This window comes from Bos grunniens, chromosome 16 (assembly GCF_055505025.1).
Source record: "Bos grunniens cultivar Pamir isolate PY7600 chromosome 16, Bosgru_T2T1.0, whole genome shotgun sequence".
NCBI classification, from domain to species: Eukaryota; Metazoa; Chordata; class Mammalia; order Artiodactyla; family Bovidae; genus Bos; species Bos grunniens.
In genome coordinates this window covers 46,094,482-46,112,128 of record NC_141180.1, presented here as the reverse complement: position 1 = coordinate 46,112,128, position 17,647 = coordinate 46,094,482, and the positions used below count along the sequence as shown (strand labels likewise).

Sequence of the window (17,647 nt, the reverse complement as noted above, 5' to 3'; positions counted from 1 at the left end):
CGTCTGCTCAGCTTCCCACGGCTCCTCGCTTCCTGCCTGAGTCGCCAGGTCCTGGCCACCTGGATACCTGTATCCGCCACCGCAGTCAGCCCCTGGACTCCGAAGCGTCCTTATGGAGGGTGAGCGGAGCTGGCTGACCTGCCTCACAGGGCATGGCTCCCGGAACGCTCGTTGAGCTCCTTTCGCAGGCTGATGGAGTCGTGGATCTCTCCCAATTGCGGCCTCAGGTCCAGGCGCTGAAGCTGGGAGAACGCCGCCCTGTGTTTATGTTGAGGTTTCCAAACTTAAAAAGGGTCCTGGCTGGAATTGTCCCTAGTGCTTGTGTTGTGCTGCTTACCCTGGCTCTTAACAGGCGCTGCACGTGGTTCCAGGAACACAGAAAGTGCAACTTGAGGTATACATTCTTTGGACCCTTCCTGTAGACTTCCAGAAGTGGAGGAAGCGCTTACTAAGTAATTTAATTGATAAGTGACAGAGAGTCTTTACTTAAACTAACTGGACGGGCTCCTCTGCCCTCTTCTCAACTAAGACTCAACCTTGCTCTATAAAGACTTGAATAGTAACATAGTTTGTAACATCAAGTCCACATCCTTGGGGCTTCCCTGGTGGCTCAGTGGTGAAGAATCTGCTTGCCAGTGCAGGAGACACGGGTTCCATCCCTAGGTCGGGAAGATCCCCTGGAGAAGGAAATGGCAACCCTCTCCAGTATTATTGCTGGAAAATCCATGGACAGAGGAGTCTGGCGGGCTACAGTCTGCTGCTGCTGTCGCTTCAGTTGTGCCCGATTCTGTGCGACCCCATAGACGGCAGCCTACCAGGCTCCCCGACCCTGGGATTCTCCAGGCAAGAACACTGGAGTGCGTTGCCATTTCCTTCTCCAATGGCATGAAAGTGAAAAGTGAAAGAGAAGTCGCTCAGTCGTGTCCGACTCTTCGCGACCCCATGGACTGCAGCCCACCAGGCTACAGTCTATGGGGTCGCAAAAGAGTGGAACCCGACTTAGCAGCTGAACAACTACCACCACATCCCTTGGGTCACCCCAGCCCCACTTGAAGTGCCTAACTGAGAAAGCTCAAGGCTACCAAAAGAATTCAGCATTTGTTCCCGTTAACATCCAAAGACAAGATCTCTATCCCCAGCATCTCTAAGAAGGGAGGAGGTTAACTTCCATAAATTCTGCTCAGCAGTCTCAGGTCAGTTCTCCTTCCCATTCTTTTTTATTTTTCACTCCCTGACTCTACTGAGTCACCACGCACACACACCCGTATTTTCTCTTGAAACTGCCCAGTCACTTCTGTACAAATCCAGGGTGAGTTCACTTCATGATTGACACTTTTCCTTATTGCAATATATTACTGACTGAAGTCTGTCCTAACCACCTTACCTGGTGTCCTGCTTTATCTTTGGCCTGGAGAAACTAACCAAGCAGTCATGAAAATGGGTTATGGTGCATAGACTTTAAAGACATTTTTTATTTTGGCAGCCACATGGGGTGAAACTTCAAGTCCTCATGATACTCTGGACCTGATTACTATCTTCTTAGGAATATTGCAGAAAAAGAAATTGGAAAGAACCTTAGGTTAGACCACAGAATATACTCTTGGCCCAGGGATGGGCATGAATGATAAATTCAGACTCAATTTAAGGAGTTAAAGGAGGAAAAGTGATTTTAAAAAGGCTCCCATTTTGACTGCCCACTCTGCATGTTTTTCCTCATACTTCTTTTTAAAGTCTTTTCATGATGAATCTAACATCTATCATGTCAACATACTACCTTATAAATTGTTGGAAAGATGCCACTTGGGGAAAATATGCTAAGTGGGAACGTGGCTGCCTCCCCCAGGTCTAGTCTTAATACCTCAGGCTAGGAGAGGAGGTCAGAAAAACGATCTTCCTCTGTGGTTCCAACACCTTGTACAGCAGTAGACCTCACTCTGGATCAGCTTGGAGCTGCCTGTAGTGGAAGTGGGGGGAACAGTTCCAAACTGTAGTAAGTGGAAAAGGGATCTAAATGTGGGTGGGGAGGGGGGAGGGTGGGCCTTAGAAAGGAGCCCAAACATCAAAAATATGCCCACTGCATCATGAGACTTGACAGGTTACTGCCCTACGAACAACCCATATCTTTATTACTAATTTGACTCCAAAGGTTCTAGACAGGACTCTTGGCTATAGTGTTTAAAAACTAAAGAAGAAAATACCAGTTAACAATGATTTCCTAAACAGAATATTTTTACACTTTGAGAAGGTAAAACCATTTGAATCAATTCATGCAGTTACTTACTATTGGGTTGGCCAGAAAGTTTGGGTATTTCCATAACATCAATGCATGCCTTATGTGTGCCTGTCTGTACTAGGTGATATGGGGAACACAAAGAACTGGTTACTGTCTTTAAGCAAGTTTCTGTACACAAAACATATATTCATCAAAAAGTGAAATCACAAATCATGATGATGTGTTAATAATTCTGAAATGAGTGGCACAGACCACACAATTATCAGCTTAAAATTCAGTTGTCTTATCAGCTCTCTGAAATCTTTCCTGACATGTGCCCAAATATCCTGTGATGACCTCTGCCTTGACACTTCTCATACTATTTTATTTGACTTTGTCCCCCAGATTTACCAGATAATAATATAGGCCCAGTTACATTTGAATTTCAGGTAAACAGATACATTTTTTTAGTACAAGTATGCCTAATGCAATATTTGAAACATTCTAAAAAAATTTCCACGTGTATCTGAAATTCAGACGTACCTGGACAACTGGGTACATAGCACATCTTCTTCATCCATTCACCCATCAGTAGACACTTGGGTTGTTTTCACATCCTAACTATTGTAAATAATGCCGTAATGAACATAGGGGTGCATGCTGCTAAGTCCCTTCAGTCGTGTCTGACACTGTGTGACCCCATAGATAGCAGCCTACCAGGCTCCACCATCCCTGGGTTTCTCCAGGTAAGAACACTGGAGAGGGTTGCCATTTCCTTCTCCAATGCGTGAAAGTGAAGTCGCTCAGTCGTGTCCAACTCTTAGCGACCCCATAGACTGCAGCCTACTAGGCTCTACCGTCCATGGGATTTTCCGGGCAAGAGTACTGGAGTGGGTTGCCATTGCCTTCTCCATAGGGGTGCATACAATTTTCTAATTAGTGTTTTCAGATTCTTTGGATAAATACCCAGAAGTGGAATTGCTGGGTCATGTGATATTTCTAGTTTTAATTTTTTGAGAAATCTGCATACTATTTTTCATAGTGGCTGCACCAATAGTGTAAAAGCTTCCTTTTTCTCCCACATTCTCTCCAGTATTTGTCTTTTTTTTTTTAATTGTATTTTATTTTTAAACTTTACATAATTGTATTAGTTTTGCCAAATATCAGAATGAATCCGCCACAGGTATACATGTGTTCCCCATTTTGATAATAGGCATTCTAACAGAAGTGAGGTGATTCGTCGTGGTTTTGGTTTGCATTTCTGTAATAAGTATCCTTGAACATCTTTTCATGTGCTTGTTTGACATTTTATATCTTCTTTGGGAAAATGTCTATTCATATCCTCTGCTTTTGTATTGTTTGGATTTCTTTTTTTATGTTGAGTTGAATGAGTTATGTATATATACACCTATAAATGTAGGTATATATATATATATACCTGTATATATTAATATTTATATTTAAATATATATCTATTTACCTATATGTGCTTGAACATCTTTTCATGTGCTTGTTTGACATGTTATATTTTATTTGGGAAAATGTCTATTCAGATCCTCTGCCATGAACATGGAATATCTTTACATTTATTTGGGTCTTCTTTAATTTCTTTCATCAGTGCCTTATAGTTTTCTGCATACAGGTCTTTTATGTCCCTGGTTAAATTTATTCCTAGATATTTTATTGTTTTTGATGTAACTATAAATGGGATTATTATTTTTTTGTTTCTCTTTTTGATAGTTTTTTATCAGTGTATAGGAATGCTAAAAACCTGTGTGTTGATTATTTTAAACTGAAACTTGACTGAATTTATTTTAGCAGTTTTTTTGTGGAGTATTTAGAATTTTCTATGTATAAAACAATACATGTTTATGAAGGATATTAGCCTATAATTTCCTTTTTTGGATTGCCTTTGTCTAGTGTTTGTATTGGGTTAATAATGATTTTGTAAAATGTGTTTGGAAGGGTTCCTTCCTCTTCAGTGTTTTAGAAGAGTTTTAAAAAGATAGGTATTAATTTTTTTGAATGTTTTATGGAATTTATTAATACCAGTGAAATCATTTGTTCCTGGGCTTCTGTTTGTTGGGAGTTTTTTATTATAGTTTCAATCTTGTTACAGTAATTGGTCTATTCAGATTTTCTATTGCTTCATGCCTCAATCTCGTAAGATAGTATGTTTCTAGCAATGTATCCAGTTCTTGTGTATTGTCCACTTTGTTGGTGTATAATTTTTCGTAATAGTCGGGTATCATCCTCCATATTTCTGTGGTTATCAGTTGTAACGTCCACTCTTTAATTTCTCATTTTATTTATTTAAGGCCTCTTTCTTGGTTAGTCTAGGTAAAGGTTCTTTTCAAAGAACTAGCTCTTAGTTTCACCGATACTTTAGTCTCTTTCATTTATTTCCACTTTGATGTTTATTATTTACTTTCTTCTAATTTGGGCTTTGTTTGCTCTTCTTTTTTTTTTTTCCTAGTTCTTTTAGGGGTAAAATTAAATTATCTGGCATTTTTCTTGTTTTTTGAGGTATCCTGTGCTGCTACAAACTTTCCTCTTAGAACCACTTTTGCTGCATTTATAAATTTTGATATGTCCTATTTCTGTGTTAATTTTCTCTATATATTTGTAAAATTTCTCCTTTTATTCTTTGATGACTCATTCATTGTTACTCACTGTCCAGTAGCATGTTGTTTAGTCTCCACATTTTTGTGTGTGTTTTTTTTTCTTTTGATTGATTTCTAGTTTCATACTGTTGTGGACAGAGAGATTGCTGGATGTGATTTCAGTCTTCTTGAATTTACTGATACTTTTTTTTGTGACCTTACAGGTGATCTATCCTGGTGAATGTTCCATGTACACTTGAGAAGAATGTGTATTCTGCTGATTTGGGATGGGATGAAGTATGTATATATTAAGTCTATATGATCTAATACCATTCGAGTCTAATGTTTCTATATTGATTTTCTGTCTGGATGACCACTGATATTTATTCTCAGGTGTTCCCAACTTGGTAGGAGTAAAATCTGCTAGCTTGGAATAAATCTAATTATGTCATCCTAAAAGGTGCTAGGATATCACCCAAAATATCCTAGCCACACCCAGAAGGTTGGGCGGACTTGGCTTCAACACTGGGCCAAATAGCAGATGGGATTTCAGGATATTATGAAATAAAAATAACCAGGATTTTGTGACCAACATTATATCTTCCACAATAAATGAATCCAAGAATTCGTTTAAATTAGATTATAAAAAGTATAAGCTTTATCTGCATTTAAAAAATTTATAATTAATTTGACTAAAAACAAACTTAGAAAACAACAAAGCAAACAAAACACAAGATATGTAAGTGAATACTAATAAAAAATGGCGTATGTCCAAGCTTGGCTTCAACAGATTCTTTGGACACTCTGCTGAAGTGTGCATAGTCTGACCGCTCTGGTTAATATTTCTTTGTTGTTTGGTCCTGTATCAAAATGTTATATCCCTTATTCTATAATCTTGAGTTTTCTGTATTAGTAGAGCTACTTAGTGAAGACAGGCCATTCCTTTGGTGTCAGAATATTTTACCATCTCCTTCACCCTCCTAGTTTACTACTTTTAAACTCTGACCGCAAGTGAGGAGTAATCACATAGGGAGATTAACAACAACAAAAGTGATGCCTAGACCTTGCCTAGGAGGTTGAAATTGAAATTAACTATAACCCCTTCTCTGTTTTTTTTTTCTGTTGCTGTAACAAAGTATGACAATCTCAATGGTTTAGAATAATACACATTTGTTATCTTACAGTTCTGGAGACCATATTTCTGAAATGAATCTAACAGGGCTATGTTCCTTCTAGAAGCTCCAGGGGAAATCTGTTTTGTTGCCTTTTCTAGTTTCAGCAGCAGCCTACATTCTTTGACTTGTGGCACCTCCTTCCGTCTTCAAAGCATATTACACCCAAGTCTGCTTCTGTTGTCAAATCTCTTTTTATCAATGTTGACCCTCTTGAAAGTAAAAAGTGAAAGTTGCTCAGTCATGTCCAACTCTGTTACCCCATGTAGCCCACCAGGCTCTTCTGTTCATGTGATTCTGCAGGCAAGAATACGGGAGTGGGTTGCCATTCCCTTCTCCAGGGGATCTTCCCAACCCAGGGACTGAACCCAGGTCTCCTGCATTGCAGGCAGATTCTTTACCATCTGAGTCATGAGAGTAGCCCTTGACCCTCTTGCCTCCTTATAAGACTTTTGTGATTAGTTTTTGTGATTTGTGTTTATCTACATACCAGGATAAACTTGTCTTAAAACCCTTTTTCTCCCCATATGTCTGAATTGTAATGTAAATACTGCATTTTAAATCAGTAAGGAAATTAAAACGACAAAATTTTTCTACATATTTTGTATATCATTAAATATTATTATTATACTGCCATTCTTAACAGTATGCTGACTAAAATACAATCATATATTACATAATGTGCAAAAATTCCAAAATATTTTTTTAGTCATAAGAGGGTCAAGAAATTGTATGTTTCTGTAAAAAGAGGCCAGAGAGAATCCTTCAGTGAAAAAAGAAGAGCGATGCTAATTTAGAGCCCTGAATGCCACATTAAAGGGATTTAGTGCATGGCAGGGTATTCAATATTGTTTTATTCTAGGAAATCTGTGGGGATGAAATGACCTTTTACAACTGAGATTAAAGACAGAAATGAAATCATTTTCATGAGGTCCTTTGAATTTTCATCTTTACTTTTAGAATTTTTTTAAAAAGGAGTCTTCTAGGGGCAAAATGGATGAAGGAAGTTAAGAGGTAGACATCCAATTATAAAATAAATGTCACGAGGATGTAACATTTAGCACTGTGATTGTGGTTAATGATTCTGTGTTGTATATCTAAAAAGTTCCTGAGAGTAGATCGTTTAAAAAAAAATTCCTCAGCAACCCTCAGGTACCTGCACTGTAGCTGCTCTCCCATGTGGTCACAGAGAGAAGATCATGAAAGTCCTCTTGAAGTGAAGTGAAGTCGCTCAGTCATGTCCGACTCTTTGTGACCCCGTGGACTGTAGCCTACCAGGATTCTCAGTCCATGGGATTTTCCAGGCAAAAATACTGGAGTGGGTTGCCATTTCCTTCTCCAGGGGATCTTCCCAAGCCGGGTTCGATCCTGGGTTGAACCCACCTTGTAGGCAGATGCTTTACTGTCTGAGCTACCAGGGAAGCCAGTTTGCCCGCTACCAGGGAAGCGCGAAAGTCCTCTTAGACTTTTTTACCACAAAAAAAATTGTAACTATCTATGGGATGGATGTTAAGTTAATTAGACTTACCATGGTTAGTACATGCCTATGTATGGATGTGAGAGTTGGACTGTGAAGAAAGCTGAGCGCTGAAGAATTGATGCTTTTGAACTGTGGTGTTGGAGAAGACTCTTGAGAGTCCCTTGGACTGCAAGGAGATCCAACCAGTCCATTCTGAAAGAGATCAGTCCTGGGTGTTCTTTGGAAGGAATGATGCTAAAGCTGAAACTCCAGTACTTTGGCCACCTCATACGAAGAGTTGACTCATTGGAAAAGACTCTGATGCTGGGAGGGATTGGGGGCAGGAGGAGAAGGGGACGACAGAGGATGAGATGGCTGGATGGCATCAGTGACTCGATGGACGTGAGTCTGAGTGAACTCCAGGGGTTGGTGATGGACAGGGAGGCCTGGCGTGCTGCGATTCGTGGGATCACAAAGAGTCGGACACGACTGAGTGACTGAACTGAACTGATACATAATAAAAGGTTTTCTTAGTTTAGTTTTCCAAAGTTGTTATGATTTTCAGAACCATAAAACCCTTCCTAGAATGTAAAGGCAGTATCAAATGCTCAGGGACCATAGGTTTTTCTTCCCATGTGGCCTTGTGCTTTGTGGAAAACAGACTAATACTTGACAGCAGAATGCTTTTATTACTTATAACCCTAAATATTTTCCCAAAGAGACCTGGTTCAGCCAGTCTTTAGGCTTTAATTCTTGATACCTTCTTCATTTGACTTATTTAAAATCTAATTTATTATTCATCAAATGTAGATGCTTTTATTTTTTACATGAGTACCCAATGGTAATTAATCATTTGATCAAAATACCAGAAGCAATTAATATGCTGCTGCTACTAAGTCGCTTCAGTTGTGTCCGACTCTGTGCGACCCTATAGACGGCAGCCCACCAGGCTCCCCCGTCCCTGAGATTCTCCAGGCAAGAACACTGGAGTGGGTTGCCATTTCCTTCTCCAATGCATGAAAGTGAAAAGTGAAAGTGAAGTCACTTAGTCGTGTCTGACTCTTAGCGACTCCATGGGCTGCAGCCTACCAGGCTCCTCCATCCATGGGATTTTCCAGGCAAGAGTACGAGAGTGGAGTGCTATTGACTTCTCTGTCAGTTAATATAGGTATCAGTAAAAGATGGACCCTGGCAACATCAGATAACCATTGAAATTCTAACATCTGGAATCTATATAGACTAATTGCAAATAACTTCTAACTTTAAGAAACCCTGGACATTTTCTTCCATATGACATTTCTCTAAATAAATAAGACAAATGCTAGAGGCCTGATTGACACTTTTTTTAATAATAATTCTCATTGATTGTACATAGCATGACACATAAGTAATTTGCCTCCTGCTGCAAGCATTCTGATAATAATTCAGGTTATAAATTACGGTGAACAATAGGGAGAGGTGGAAAGCTAGTCATTGATAACTGTATTATTTTAGATCTACTTTATGGTATTTATTTTCTTTTTTTCTTTATGTGTCATTTTCCTGAGAGTGAATGAGAAATATTGCCTATTCAGTAAGTGATTTCCATGAAGGAAAAACATTAGCAAACTGGCTGCTTGCACTTGCTTGATATTCAGAGATGAAGTCATCTGAGCACCCTGAGTAATCTTACCCACAGACAGGATGGCGTGAGGATACAGAGATGGATAACAATATCTGATTGATAGACCCTCACTTTCATCCTGAAATAAAGACTGGAATATAATTGAGTCCTTGCCCTTTGATGTATAGCTCAGATAACAGCAGCCACTTCTGATTTTTCTCTTTTCACTTGGGGATGGCTGGGAAGAAAGAAGAAGCCAGGTTTACTTGTGGGACCAAATTTCTTTTCAGACTTCTCCTTCGTTGTACCTGAGAAATAAAGGACAGATAATTAATAACTGGATTATATGATGAGCACAATTTTTTGGAGTCAAGTTTTGCCACTAACTTTTGTAGAGCTTTTAATCCTCCTAAAAGAGGATAGTTAAATAATATCCTAAAAGAGGATAGTTAAATAAATAGTAGTTTAACTCTCCTGTGTGCCTCCAGGGTAAAAATGTGTTTAAAAAAATACAGGAGGTGGGGCTGCAGCAGGGCATGGAAGAAGAGCAAAGGCTTTAAAACTACTTAACTCTGTAGTTATGCATTCTTGGGATTTGTTGCCTGATCTGTGAAAGGTTAGTTAAAAGAAAACATAAAGAAGCTTCCTAGGTTTTTGTAAGGTATAGATATTCTATATTAATATCATCAGAGTCCACTGACTTACAAAAAAATAATAAAGTCAAGTGATGATCCCACAAATGAGAAAGTTTTCAATTAGGTATTTTTGGGATACATGCATATAAAAAGTTAAACTCATTTGATTTCAAAAGTCTAGGTTAAGAAATGTCTAAATTTGTCAGAGAGGAGACATACTGTACCATACTGTCAGGATGGTACAGTAGAAGGACTCGAGCTTACCTCCTCTCATGAAAACATCAAAACCACAACTAACTGCTGAAAAACCATTAACAAAAAAGACTGGAACCAACCAAAATAACAAGGAGATGATAGGAGGGGTTCATTTGCAATACAACCTGGCTCACCAGAGGGACAAAACTTAGTTCCACTGGCCAGAGGATAGGTACCAGTTCCTTCCACCAGGAACCCTGCACAACCCTCTTAGGCCAGACTCAGCTACCAGGGGCAAACACCTGAAGCAAGAGGAGCTACATTCCTGCAGCCTGCAGAATGGAGACAGTAAAAAGAAAGGCAAAAAGATAGCAGAGGAATATATTCCAGATGAAGGAACAAAAAAGTAAAATGGAGATAGGCAGTATACCCAAAAAAGAATTCAATGTGATGATAGTAAAAACCATTCTATATTTTCAAAAAGAATGGAAGCACAGATGAAAAAGAATATAAAGAATAACAAAGTTGAACAATAGAGTAACTGTGATGCAAAATACATCAGAAGGAATCAATAGCAGAATAAAGGAGGCAGAAAAATGGATAAGTGAGCTGTAAGACAGAAGAGAGTGACATGATATATTTAAAGTGGTGAAAGGGAAAAACTGCAACCAAGAATACTTCTGTATAGCAAGGCTCTGGTTCAGATTTAAAAGAGAAAAGGTTTATAGCCAAGCAAAAACTAAGAGAATTCAGCACCACCAAACCAAACTAGCTTTAAACAAGTGCTAAAGGAACTTCTCTCAGTGGAGAAGAAGACCACAACTAGAAAGAAGACAATTGCAAATGCAAAAGCTCACCAGTAAAGGCAAACATGCAGTAAAGGTAGGAAATCATCCACTACAAATGTGATATCCAAAATTAGCAACCGTGGGACTTCGCTGGCAGTCTGGTGGTGAAGATTCAGGGGACTTAGTTTTCCACATGCTGCACATCCAAAAAAAAAAAACCAGCAATGATGATAATAGGCAAGTACAAATGCAGAACATTGGAAATGCATTTGAAATGAAGAGAACAGTAACTTAATCATTTATATATGGACTGTATATCAACACTTTGTGGTAACTGTAAATAAAAAATATACAACAGATATATACACACAAAATAGAAAAAACAACACTAAACATAGCCATCAGATCATTAGAGAAGAGAACAAAAGAGGAAGGGAAGAAAAACAGATGAAAACAAATTCAAAACTGAACATAATGGCAATAAGAACATACATTTTGAGAATTACCTTACATAAGATGATTAAATGCTGCAACAGTCTAAAGACTTAGACTGGCTGGATGGATATGAAAATAAAGCCCATAAATATGCTTTCTACAAGAGATCCACACTAGATCTAGGGAAACATACATACTGAAAGTAAGGGGATGGAAACAGATAACTGCATGCAAGTAAAACTCTCTAGAAGCTAGATTAATAATACTTGTATTAGTTAAAATAGACTTTAAAATAGAGAGTTTTGAAAGAGACAAAGAGAGACACTACATAATGATCACAGGATCAATCCAGGAAGAACACATAACAATTGTAAATATATGTGCTCCCATATATATTGGAGCACCTCAGTATATGAGGCAAGGCTAACATAAAAGGAGAAGGCAAGCCATAAAAGGAGAAATCAGCAGTAATACATAATAGTGGAGGACTTTAACACCAGCTTTCATCCATTGATGGATAATCCAGAAACAAAATCAATAAGGAAACACAGCCCTTAAATGACACATTAGACCAGATGGACTCTATCAATATTTATATAGCATTCCATCCAAAAGCAGCAGAATACATATTCAGGTGCACATGAAATTTTCTCCTGGATAGATCACTATAAGAAAAAAAAAGACAATAAAAACCTGTGGAGGCTAGCTGATTTGCAACCGAACAACGAGTGGATCACTGAAGAAATCAAAAGAAGAATCTAAAATATATTTGGAGACAAATGAAATCATGATGATCCAAAACCAATGGGATATAGCAATAGGAATTCTAAGAAGGACGTTTAGAGCAATAAAAGCGTACCTCAGGAAACAAGAAAAATGTTGAATAACCTAACCTTATACCTAAAGTGACTAAAGAAGAACAATCAAACCCAAAATTATTAGAAGGAAAGAAAGCATAAAGATCAGAGCAGAAATAAATGAAATAGAGATGAAGAAAACAATAGAAAGAATCAATGAAACTAAAGCCTGGTTCTTTGAAAAGATAAATAAAATCAATAAAGCTTTAGCCAGACTCATCAAGAAAATGAGAAAATGAAGGCTTACTTCTCTTACAAGTTAAAAAAAAAAAAGAGGCTCAAATCAATAAAATTTGAAATGAACAAGGAGATAAGAAACAACACAGAAATATAAAGGATCATAAGAGACTACTGCCAGAAATTTATGCCGGTGAAATGGACAAACTAGAAGAAATGGACAAATTCTTAGAAAGGTACAACCTCCCTAGACTGACCCAGGAAGAAATAGAAAATATGAACAGACCAATCAGAAGTACTAAAATTGCAACTGTGATTTTAAAACTTGCAAAAAAAGTCCAGGACCAGATGACTTCACAGGCAAATTCTATCAAACATTTAGAGAAGAGTTAACACCTATCCTTCTGAAACTATCAAAAAAAAAAAAAATCACAGAGGAAAGAACAGTCTCAAACTCAGTCTATGAGACCAACATCACCTTGATACCAAAACCAGACCAAGTTACCACAAGGAAGGACAATTAGAGGCTAGTATCATTGATGAATATAGATGCAAAAATCCTCAACAAAATACTAGCAAACAAAATCCAACAATACATTAATAGGACCATACACCACAGAGTAGATTCATTCCAGGGATGCAAGGATTGTTTGGTATCCACAAATCAATTGGTGTGATACACCACATCAACAAATTGAAAAATAAAAACTATATGATCTTAATAGATCCAGAAAAAGGTTTTGACAAAATTCGACACCCATTTATAATTAAAAACTCTCTAGAAAGGGGGCACACAGGGAACCTACATTAATATAATAAAAAAACATATATGACAAACCCACAACTAACATTATACTCAATAATGAAGAGATGAAACCATTTCCTCTATGATCAGGAACAAGAGAAATTTGCCTACTCTTGCCACTTTTATTCAGCGTAGTTTTGGAAGTCCTAGCCAAAAATAAACTCAAAATGGACTAAAGGCCTAAATGTAAATCCAGATACTATAAAACTCTTAGAGGAAAATATAGGCAAAACAGACTTTGACCTAAACCACAGCAATATCTTTTTCAGTCCATCTCCTAGAGCAATGGAAATAAAAACAAATGTAAGCAAATTGGACTTAAAAGCTTTTGCACACCAAAGGAAACTATAAACAAAACAATAAAATGACCCACAGAATGGGAGAAAATGTTTACAAACAATGTAATCGACAAGAGATTAATCTCCAAGATTTACAAACAGCTGTTTGTATTTATCTATCAAAAAAAAAAACAATTAAAAAATAGGCAGAAGACCTAAATAGACATTTCTCCAACGAATACAGACAGATAACCAAGAGGCACATGAAATTTTCTCAATATCAGAAATTATTAGAGAAATGCAAGTCAAAACTACAAGACACCAGCTCACGCCAGTCAGAATGACCATCATCAAAAAGTCTACAAGCAATAAGTACTCCCTTATTGCTTGTAGGTAGAGGGTGTAGAGAGATGGGGACCCTCCTACACTATTGATTTGAATATAAATTGGTACAGTCACAATGGAGAACAGTGTAACAGTTCCTTTAAAAACTAAAAGTAGAACTACCATATCATCCAGCAATCCCACTCCACGACATATATCCAGAGAAAAACATGGGCCAAAATTATACATGAACCCCAGTGTTCATTGCAGCACAGTTTACAGCACTGTTTAGCTATGACATGGAAGCAACCTAAATGTCCATTGACAGAGGAATAGATAAAGAAGATATGGTACATATATACAATGGAACAACCATAAAAAAGAACAAAATGATGCCACTTGTTGCATCATGGATGGATCTAGAGATTATCACAGTGAAGTAATTCAGGCAGAGAAAGATACGGTATTATTTATATGTGAAATCTAAAAAATTATACAAATGCACTTATTTACAAAACAGAAACAGACTCACCAACTTAGAAAAGAAACATATGGTTACCAAATGGGAAAGGCTGAGGGGAGAGATTTAACAGGTTGGGATTAACATATGTTGTGTGCTTAGTCATGTCCGACTGTTTGTGACTCATGGACAGCAGCCCACCAAGTTCTTCTGTCTATGGAATTTGCCAGACAAGAATATTGGAGTGGGTTGCCATTTCCTTCTCCAGGGCATCTTCCGGACACAGGAAATCAAACCCACGTCTCTTGTGTCTCCTGCATTGGCAAGAGGATCCTTTACCACTAGTGCCACCGAAGAATCCCTGGGATTAACATATACATACTAATATATAGAAAATAATCAACAAGGACCTACTGTATAGCACAGAGGAGACTAGTTAATATGCTGGAATAATCTATATGGGAAAAGAATCTGAAAAAGACTAGAAGTGTGTATATATGTAACCTAATCACTTTGTTGTACACCTGAACCTAATATAACATTGTACTGATAAATCAACTATACTCCAATATAAACTATAAATTAAAAAATGAAAATAGAATTCCCTGGTGATCCAGTTGTTAGCTCTCTGTGCTTCCATTGCAGAGGGCTTGGGTTTGATCCCTGATTGGATAACTAAGAAATCCTACATGCCGTGTGTTGTGGTCAAAAAATTAAAATTAAAATTACTACTTGTTAGATCTTCCTCTTAATATTTGATCAATTTGAATAACTAGATACATGGCCATAGTTTAAATTAGGCTCATACAAACTTCCTAGAACTAATAGAGCAGTTTTAAGGTTTTAGTTTTTTAGGCTGTTTATTTTAAGAGACTGAGCATGATATTTGGAGTAAAAAGTTGACTTCAGGTTATGACTTAATTTTATATGATCTTTGGTAAGTCATTTTAATCACCCTTTTGGTTCCTTTTTTTTCCCCCCAGTTCTAAGATGAATGTATAATATTTTCTTTGTGATCTTTGTGAAAATCAAAGAATCATTTATAAAAATACCATGTTAGCTATAAAGTTTTCTGTTAGTTTTCCTACTAATACATGGAAAAGATTCTCCTTGACTTGGCTGGTGAGCCAGAAACTTACTGTTATCTTGGCTCCATCCTGCAGGTACAATAATATTAGAAAGTAAGAATGGCTACACAGCCATCAGATATGTCATGCCATACTGCCTGGCTTTTAAAATTAGTCAGTGAACCTAAGTTTGAAATTAACTCTAGGATGTTAATTTGCCCAGGCTCAGAGATCCTGCTTGGTTTTTCTGTCTGTCCTGGAAATTTATGTTTTCCTTCTCACTGAGCTAAAACATATGCATCCTGGAATATTTGTAGACAGAGTCAGACCTGAGATAATTTTAGGCCCAGAAATAAGAAATAATCCAAACCAAAATGGTATACATTGTGGAATTCTAAGTACTAACTCACTTTTTCATGTTGAACATGGCTTCCCTTCTTCTTTCCATGAATGCCATCTGAAGATTCCCTTTGTGCTTCTGAACCAATTAGTGGAAGGAATCTTAGACTAGTGGGGCTTGGTACCTAGGAGCCATAAATAAAGAATAAGACATACTTAAGGTGATAAATTCTGTATTTTGAATTCAGGGGTGGGGGATAGGAAGTGAGAAGGTCCAACTGCTTTAAAACATACCCACCATCCCGGGAGTCCACTATTAATTCTGATGCTTTCCCCTTAGCAGCATCTATAGCTTAACTGTTTAATACCTGTAGGAGGTTATCAACCTGGTCTTGGGAAAGAGAAGTAACATTTTATAAAACAATATTATAAGTTAAAATTAGGGTGCAATGTTTTGTCTTTGGTTTATTATTCTTGGTTAATTAAACAACAGAGGTTATCTGGGTTGGAGACTTGAAGGAGAAGTAGGGATCTGGAGGGAAACAAGGGGTGGAGGAGTTATTGGCAGAGGAGCAGCACAGGCAAAGTCACAGTAGAGGGAAGAGCAGTGATGCTTAAGGAATGGTAGGTCAGCACACTGGAGTGTAGTGTACATGGGAGAATATGGTGGAAAATGGGGTCATACGGTTCAGGTGGAGGTCAGACCATGAGATGCCAGGCTAAAGGCATTTAGTTTTATCCTATAGGTGATGAAGAGCCAGGGTAAAGTCTGAAATACTTCTCTGTAGTATTGTTCAATGTGGAATGACAGAAAATGATCAAAGCCACTGACACAGAAACCCAAAGATTTCTCTGGTTTTGGATTCAGCATGTTTATGGAATCATCTTTCTGCTTGGTTCATGTGATTGCTTGCTTAAGGTCAGGAATGAGATGCCAGATTCCCTAATTATTCTGGAATCACTCTAGTCCTAGATACCTCCAACTCACCCTGTATATGGGCAGAGAACCAAAAACAATCCCTGCCTCTCTGTTTTCAGTCATGAAACCTTCCAAGGCATGTTTTCGAATCTGCAAAGAGAGGAGTGAATGTTTAATGAAAAGGGCACTTTATATCAGTGGCAAAATTCCTGGAATCAAATTCTGACTCTTCCACTTATTATTTGCATGGTCTTAAGCAAAGTCTTTCCCTGTTGACAACTTATGAGAACAAAACATATATAGTAAGGTGCTACAAATGTAAGATTTAAATCTATTGTATTATTATTACTAATAACAATATGTCAAAAAGAAATGAAAAGAAGTGAACAAATTTTACACAATTGTGAATGAAAAGGAATGGGGAAAATAAAATTGCTAGTAGAAATCAGATTCCTACTTGAAATGTATTTTTATATCAAGCATTAAACCTTTGTTATTTTACCAACCAACTGAGAAGATAAAGATGTGGTAAGAAGAGGCCAAGCCTTATAACATTGAGTGCATTCATTTGTTTCAAGAGCTTTAAAACCTTTCTAAAGATTTCCCCAAATTTATTTAACATTTCAGTTAAATTACTTTAACAGTTACCACTTCAAGTTGGAAAAGAATATTAAATGTGAATATCAATCTTTATTTTTAGGTTGTGCTGTTCAACACGATCAAGCATTTGTTACGTGCTATACATGTATCTTTGCCCATAAAGAGCTTATGATTTATTGGTGGAGGGGAGAAGTAAGAGTCAGTATACCAATGGTTCTACTTCAGTGTAGAACATGGTAAGTGAACCTGTTATGAGACACAAGACAGGGAGAGATGGGGGCCTTTGGGGAAAGTGGAATTAACATTTATTGAATGCCTACAATGTACCTCATATACATTTTCTCATTTAATCCTCAAAAAAACTCTTTGAGAGATTAGATTATTAGTTAAGATAAAATAACACCTAAGATTAAACTGAAGTCTGTTTCATTCCACAGCCAGTCTCTTTCTTGCCTGTCACCCAGTCTTCTGGGCGAAGCTATCCGAGTTCCCTTTGGACAGAAAATGAGGGTTTATAAAATGGTTTCATTTGGAAAGTGTTAAATACTTATCAAACATGAAGTTGATGCTGTGAAAAATGACATATTCCATTTTACAAATTGGAACAATGCCATCAACTCGAGGTTGTCACTGTCCCGTGCCCAGTCCTTTTCATCTTCTCTCGAACGTAATGACCATCTGAATGTTGTGTTCTTAACTCTCTTGCTTTTGTTTATATA

The 17,647-nt window shown here is 37.5% G+C and overlaps 1 protein-coding gene across 1 annotated transcript in view; it reads right to left on the bottom strand.

Annotated features, from left to right (window-relative positions):
- Positions 1-8,774: 8,774 nt before the first annotated feature.
- The window catches only part of WDR64 (WD repeat domain 64), a 120,871-nt gene continuing 111,998 nt past the window's right edge, over positions 8,775-17,647 (bottom strand). Inside the window, exons 26-28 of the mRNA XM_086342677.1 lie at positions 16,398-16,478; positions 15,481-15,594; positions 8,775-9,357 (exon numbers count right to left, since the gene is read on the bottom strand). Of these exons, the coding sequence (XP_086198803.1) occupies positions 9,274-9,357; positions 15,481-15,594; positions 16,398-16,478 (279 nt within the window). The 3' untranslated portion in view covers positions 8,775-9,273. The remainder of the gene's footprint in view (positions 9,358-15,480; positions 15,595-16,397; positions 16,479-17,647) is intronic.